Consider the following 7,573-nt stretch of genomic DNA (forward strand, 5'->3'; position numbering starts at 1 on the left):
CACGGTTGTTGGTTGTTCCTAGAGTCTCTAAAAGTACAATGGGAGCCAGAGCCTTTTCTTATCAAGCTCCACTTTTGTGGAATCAGCTTCCAGTTTGTGTTTGGGCGGCAGACAGCCTATCCGTTTTTAAGAGTACGCTTAAGACCTTCCTTTTTGATAAAGCTTATAGTTGATAAAATAATCTAATAAGAGTGCATTGAGACACGTTGTGCCTCTTCACCTATACATTTTAGTTCTTAACTAAATTACATACCATCAGTAAGGAAAAAGAGTTTGTGTGTAGACGGTGGAAGCAGGGAGAGGCATATACAGTACGTGCCTTGATCCCTGCCGAGTCGACGCACAACTGTTGATTGGAGTCAGTGCCAAAAAAACTTTTTTGGAGCGATGCTCTCATGGTATAGATGTGGCGCATACATCTTAGTTCCTACTCTTTTCCCTCAACCTATCCTAAGGGAGTGCATGTACGTAGACACGTTGTGCCTCTCCACCTCTGTTCCTTACTTCTTACTTGCTACCCTTTCCCTCAACCTATCCTAAGGGAGTTCATGTACACGTTAGTTTAGCTGCTATAGGCTGAGACTGTCGGGGGACACCTTACTTCTTCCTTCTGTCTGTCTGTATCTGTGTACTCTCATGTTCAGAATAACCCAGCTACCCCCAAATGTATTTTTAGTGTCTATCTACGCCGGGATCCTGAGTCGTGGCTGATCCTGTTGCTGCGGTCCTGTGTCCTGGATCCTGAATCATGTGTCCTGGATCCTGGATCCTGAGTCCTGGATCCGGAGTCCTGGATCCTCTATCCTGATTTCTGGATTTGAGTCCTGGACTTCGAGTTGTGGCTGAACCAGTCACTGTGGTCCTTCCTGACTCTCATCATACTACTTCCCTGATGGCTCCCACAGGATTGTTGACATCCTCGTGGATTCATCTTCTTAGACACATGCATTTCCAAACATTCGGTCTACCTACGCTGAAAAATGTATTATCTCTTCGATTTACACACGGAATCTATTGCACGTCTGTCCGTCCTGGGAGAGGGATCCCTCCTCTATTGCTCTCCCTGAGGTTTCTCCCATTTTCCCCTTTAAACTGTGGGTTTTTTCTCTGGAACTTTTTCCTTGTACGATGTGAGGGTCAAAGGACAGAGGGTGTCGTAATGTCGTATTGTCATACTGATATTCTGTACAAACTGTGAAGTCCACTGAGACAAATGTAAAATTTGTGATATTGGGCTATATAAATAAATTGATTGATTGATTATCTTTTTTTGTCTGCCTTTTATCTGCACTACCTTTGCTACTGTAACACCATCAATGTCCCAGCTGCTGGACAAATAAAAGGAATATTGATTCTGAATAACTACTTGTTGTCCAGGGCTTGAACACCCGGACCTTCGTATGGTGGACGACCACTCTTCATACTGCGCCCCAGCCGCTCTCACGTCCTGAGGTTAAGTTACAGTGGTCTAGACCTTTGACCACCAAAATCTAGGTTGTTACCTCTTGAGCCAAAGTGGGCGCTTTTGCTAAATTTGAAAAAGATACCTCAAGATGGTTCCTGAGATAACGTGTTCAAAGGAATGGTACAGACGGCCTGATAAAAACTCTTCAGAGTATGATGTTGTACTCACGTATTGTTCCTTTTTGTGAACACTACGCTGCTGCCCCTCCTGCTGCTGCTTCGCCTCCAGATCAAAGCTGTACTCGCGGACGGTGAACCTGTGTGGATCATAGGCTACACCATGGTAAGTGACACCTATAACACAGCTTTGACATGATGCAATATTATCTGGCTATCCATCCTGCTTACTTGCTCTCCTGGGCTTTGGCTTTGAATTCACACACAGCTCTTTTGAAGAGTGTAACGGAGAAAACGCCTCCCTCTTCATCCTCGTGCAGCTTCCTGATGTTCACACAAAATAAATAAACCCTGCTTTACTGTGCATCTTATTCTAAATAAGATCATACAATATAAAATAACATTCTGTATTCGAGAAGACTTAATAGAAGCAATTGAGAACATAAAGTGGTCGAGAACATGTTAACTTCGCTATTAATAAAGAAAGTGATTGGGAAATGTTCTCATAGACTTCTACAAAACTTATTTTTGTGAAGTCGCCCCCTGCTAGTTATTAGAAAATGCAGGTTTACAGCACTTCCTCATATGCTCATATATTTTCAAAGCAACTATTATAGAAATAGCATAATTTCACAAAATCAATGTACCCATACGGTTTTAAAGGAAAAAAACTTTACAGAATAAAAAGTATAGGTTTAAGTAATAAAATAAATGACGGCCGAGTTCCATTTAACTATGTTCAAGCACCGATGAAAAGTTGTTTGAGTAAATCAGTTTGTTTTTTTTGCCATAGAAGAGTTGAAATATGAAATAGTAAATAATGATATGAAATCAGTTGCTTCACCAAAGCAAAGCAGCCACAACCTTCAAAAATCTATATAATAAGATATTCTTATATTAACTAACCAGTATTTCCTTTATCTAAAGTAAAGACTGTTAATTGTGAAGTTATACAAACAAACGGACAACACTTGATCTGTGGCTAAGGAGAGCTTGTTAGATCTTGGTATACTTGAACTGTCAGTTTACAAATAACTTTTTCTTGTAAGGCATGCCTTTCAAGTTTTGGCATTATGTCAAAAAGCATTCAACCCCAATTGAATACATTTTTTTCTCTGAAAAAAACCCCCACTTCCTTCCCTGCAACTGATCCAAGCCATGACTCTTACTTTCTGCCGGTAATGGAACACCCGTGGTTACTTAGCCTGACCTTTTGAGAACAGGTACTTAGAGCTTTGCTGGTGCACTTACTGAGAACGAGTAGAATGGCTTGTCCCAAAGCTAAGAGTGAATAGAGACCACTCACCTGCTAGACCTTGGAACCACGAATTGTGAAAAAGATTCATATGTCCTCTCCCACTGCAAGTAGCTCCCTCTGTGATCAGAAAGACATTTACAAATGAAGAACCACACATGAGTTTTACCATACAATGAAGGTAGAACTTTGCCAACTGTCACTGTCGGTAGAAACATACTTAAAATGTACGTTTTATTGGCTTATCAATGTGATCGCATGATTCCTTCTGATATTATTGCAGATCTACAGTAAGCTAGCTAATTAACCTAGTTAACCTAGTCATTTCAAATATACTGAGAAAACAGTTAGAATGATGAGACTAACTGCAAGAGTAAACGCTGCGCATGTTTTGTCAAATAGGTGAATATTTTCTAAATGCTACGCATGTGTTGCCAAGTTGGTGAATATAATTCATCATTGCATTGTGTTTGGGATCAAATGTGTTTTTTCATTTGCATTGTTTTTGAAAATGCGGTGCCATTCTCCTTATAAAAGTGTTTTCTCGGGCCCTTGTAAAGTGTTTGCCCATGTTGGCCACTGTATCACCCACCTGGTCACCACTACCAGAAGAGTAGTGAGGTGCTCCGAGGTCACAAGGTCTTCCTTCGTCACTATGTCATTCAGACTGCAAGTTTGCAAACTCCCACAGGAAAGATAGACATTCAAGTTGAACATTTAATTGACAATAGAGTGATATAATTCTAACTTAATACGTCACTGAAGTCACTCACTGTAGTTTGTACCCCATGCTTTGAAGGCTCGTTTTCACGCTGCTGTACGCTGCAGCTCGGGATTTTAATTCCGTCTCCATCTGGGAAACTTCCTGACACGCATGCAAGTGTTAACAAGACATGTCAACATCAGAACAACATGTGCTGAGCTCAAAACAAGAAAAATCCATAAGCAAATTAACATTTCTCAAATTTGCTAAATTTGTAAAAGTACCTAAACTCCTTTTTTTTTATACACAATGATTAATTTATGTATCAACTTGGCTTTTAGCCAATGTGCCCACTCACACAAAGGATATTAGGATACAATTCCACAGGAAGTTAGCATTACTGCAGCATATGTGCATACAGTCCATCCAAAATGTGTTTCTAAAGCTCAAATGTGTTCAAAATCTCTGTCTAGAGGTAAATATTAGACAGAAAAAAACGAAAGAGGGGGACTTTCACAAACAAATTTTGGATCATGGATGTTCCCATAGGAATTAATGGACATCCGGTTGACTCCCACACATAAACGGAGCATTTCTGTCTGTGTTCATAAATGGAAGGTTCATGGGAATATCCTTCTCATTTCCATTGGGTAGTACCATGGTGATGATGTCTGCAAGGCTGGAGAGAGGCAGAGCTGTGGGGTACTTGGCTTTGTCCCACTGAAACTTTGTCATGTAGCTAATCAGGTCCACTGAGACACACACACACACACACACACACACACACACACACACACACACACACACACACACACACACACGTACAGGTAAGAAAATCACCAGAAAACAACAATCGAACAACTGTAAACACACCACACAGTGGAAAACAAGCTTCATTCACACAACTCAGTGTCAATACATTACTGTAGAAATGCACACTTTGTATCACACAGCACTGCACTCCAGGCAGATCAAATACCCCTCAGAGAGTTGAGGTAAGCTTTCAGGGGCGACACGGCGGCAGTCTGATTCATGCTGTGGTCTGCTTGAGGAAAGTGATCAGAGACAGGGGTTAGCCTTGTTTGTGATAGGTTGTAGTTGCTTTATCTGTCTGCCTTTATGTAGGACACTAACGCATTCCCTCGTTTCCACACAGTTTTGTTTCGTTTCCGTAGTTCCCCAGTGTTCAACACAAGGAAACACAGAGATTTCAATTAAGTTGATTTGTCACTTTTTCACCAACAGAAACAGGACAATTATGCAACATTTATCCAAATAAATCATTGTATATGAATGTTATAATGTAGTCTTCCACTTGTATTTACTTCGATTCATATGTAGCTGATAACCATGTAAGAACATTTTACTCAAATTTAGAAATGTGTTTAACTAGCTGAAAAGTTTAACTTTTTTTATAAACAAAAAGCGTAATAAAATTAATTTCACTTTTTGGCTTTTACATGAAATTAACATGTTAAACAAATGAGCATTTTATGGATTCTTCCTGCATCTGCAACAAAAACCTAATTGAGATACATTTTGGAGAAAAAATAAATAACTCAGCAGAGATCAGGTTTCCATAGTAATGAAAAACTTCCGGTTGACTCCGATGTTCACAGAGATAAGTGGAAACAAGGTGAAAGGGATCTCTGAATGTGTGAGTGGGAGTGGATATCATGTGTAGACATGCATATGGAGCTTGGTTGAAGTAGTTATATGTCTCATCTGCAGTGTGCATGTAGTCTGCTGGCTTCTAAGCACTTACTTATGAGTTCCTACTATGTAACAAACACCCTATGCATGTTGAGTGTGTGTGTTTGTGTGTGAATCACCTCCATTGGCTAAGGCGTTTTCCAGCACTTTGTCATCAGACTGCTCCATCACCTCCCTCATACACTGATGTGTTTTTTTAATCACACTGACCGGGCAAAAGGAAAACACAGCATTAAATAAAGACTTGTTTGGTCATTGTTTGGTTTCGTTATATGTTGCTCATTCGGTTCAAATTTTGGAAATCTATTTTTGTCTAAATGCTGTTAAGGAAGTCCACAAAGTACTATACATGTCTAACAAGGGTTTTCCTATCCAACTGTAGGTAAGATCTATAAAGAGAGATGTAAAAAAAACTAAGGGATAATAAATAAAATACCACGCTAAATTACAAGTAGAAATCTGTGTCGTTTGAACTTGCCAGGCCAAATTTGTATGCTCATTATTGGCTATACTGGCTCTCATCCACCAACAATGAATTTAAAATCAGGAGGGAAACTAACCATCAGCATGCCCCTGAACATCAATTAATCTTGGCGCAAACCGCACACAAGCTCAGAGTTACACCACGTCTTAACTAAAGACACATTAAGCTACAAACGTGCACGTGACCATGGAGACAAACAGGTTTGGGTGAATAGACATATTCTGTTTGTTTAAGCATGCTTGGAATTATCTTTTTACCTTTCAGTCAGTGTGTCAAGCTTGGAGAGGTCATCTGATACGCTGAGCAGACTGTCAAGTATTCCCACCTGGTCACAGCATAGACAGAACAGTCAGTTTTACCGTGGCTCAAACAGTGTTGCATGTATAATGACTTATGAACATGCTGGCTTTTGAGGCGAGCCCCCTCCCCCCTGAGGCGAGCCCCCCCCCTGAGGGTATTGGCTTTAATAACATGTCTTCCATCAGACTATAAAAATACTTTGTACTACACTTTGCAAATGTTCTCCTAAATGTACCGGCTAGCATGGGATAATGCGTTATTTGTACATTTAAACTAATGATAAGTAATAGAAAAAATCATTGAATTAATTTTAGTAATCAACAGAGGAATTTTCTTTTTTTTATATATTTATTTTTTATTTGCACAAAAGAAATTAACAGTTACAGACCATCTTACATTTTTTGAAATAATACAAAGCAAATAATGTGAATCAGGCATACAGACAAACGAACATGAAAAGACAGAGACACAAAAAAACAAAAACAATTGTGTGTAGCAGAGAACCAGAGGGTTACATTACAAATAGAGTTTTTAGTTGAAGTCTGATCTATACGGGTTGACAAACTCAATCCATCCCTTCCAACACTTGTTTGATTTCCATTGCCTTTCAATTAAGTTGTCCCACTCTTCTATTGATAAGACAAAGTTTCCTTCACGTTCCCACTTTTCCTTTATGTAGGACGTGTTCAACCCACTTAGCTCCTGGAGGCCCTTATACAGCTTAGAAATAGTCTTGTGACCTCGGTCAGCTCTGTATGCCGAAATAAAGACACCTTAATATACCAGTTCCAGATAATGATTTTAACATATCTTCTTTACTAATCAGTTTGTTCACATGATGTCTGAGCTGCAAAAATCGGAAGAGGTCCTGGCTGGCCAAGCCGTATTGATCCCTTAGATTTTGGAAGCTTTTAAGTGTGTTTCTTTCAAATAAATCCAAATAAATATTCAGGCCCTGAGCCTGCAATTTTTTAAAATTTGCATCAAGCCTGTTTGGAATAAAACCTGGATCCCAGGCCACCCAACTGATCAGTGGGTAAGGCTCCACGGTCCCAACTATCTTAGCTACTTTAAACCAAATTTTCGGTGACAGATCTAGACATGGTTTGGGTTGTTGCCCCAGGTGGTGCCTCAATTCACTGTCACCAATAACTGCCTGTAGTGGGACCTTGGTTGAGTATTGACACTCAATTGATTTCCATATTGCTGAATAGGCGGGGTTACATATATTTATCAAAGGTTTAATTTGAGCTGCTTGGTAGTATGTTTTAAGACAGGGGAGGGCTAGGCCCCCCTTGTCTCTGGGAACCTGTAGGGTTTTGTACCTAACTCTTGGTTTCTTTCCCTGCCATAGGAATCTCGAAATCCACTTGTCCCATTCTATAAATGTTTTGTCTGGGATATCCACTGGCAGTGACTAGAGCAGCCTCGGAAGAGTATTCATTTTAATTATTTCAACACGTTGGATCAAGCCCAGAAAGGGCAGCAGCCGTACAGGTAAGAAAATCACCAGAAAACAACAATCGAACAACTGTAA

The 7,573-nt window shown here is 39.9% G+C and overlaps 2 protein-coding genes across 2 annotated transcripts in view; both read right to left on the reverse strand.

Annotated features, from left to right (window-relative positions):
* Positions 1-1,498: 1,498 nt before the first annotated feature.
* On the reverse strand, positions 1,499-4,294 carry LOC104943414 (V-type proton ATPase subunit C 2-like). Its single transcript, XM_010768800.1, has 7 exons — positions 4,197-4,294; positions 3,610-3,701; positions 3,429-3,518; positions 2,888-2,956; positions 1,813-1,905; positions 1,634-1,721; positions 1,499-1,528 (listed from the first exon to the last, which is right to left on the reverse strand). The coding sequence occupies exons 1-7, from the start codon at positions 4,272-4,274 to the stop codon at positions 1,499-1,501; spliced, it is 540 nt and encodes a 179-aa protein (XP_010767102.1). The 5' UTR covers positions 4,275-4,294.
* A 216-nt stretch (positions 4,295-4,510) lies between these two features.
* Positions 4,511-7,573, reverse strand: part of LOC104943415 (nucleolar protein 10-like) — a 5,406-nt gene continuing 2,343 nt past the window's right edge. Inside the window, exons 6-8 of the mRNA XM_010768801.1 lie at positions 5,994-6,061; positions 5,372-5,457; positions 4,511-4,584 (exon numbers count right to left, since the gene is read on the reverse strand). Of these exons, the coding sequence (XP_010767103.1) occupies positions 4,511-4,584; positions 5,372-5,457; positions 5,994-6,061 (228 nt within the window). The remainder of the gene's footprint in view (positions 4,585-5,371; positions 5,458-5,993; positions 6,062-7,573) is intronic.

The sequence above is a fragment of the Notothenia coriiceps genome, unplaced genomic scaffold (genome assembly GCF_000735185.1).
Source record: "Notothenia coriiceps isolate Sejong01 unplaced genomic scaffold, NC01 NC01_scaffold00006076, whole genome shotgun sequence".
NCBI lineage: Eukaryota > Metazoa > Chordata > Actinopteri > Perciformes > Nototheniidae > Notothenia > Notothenia coriiceps.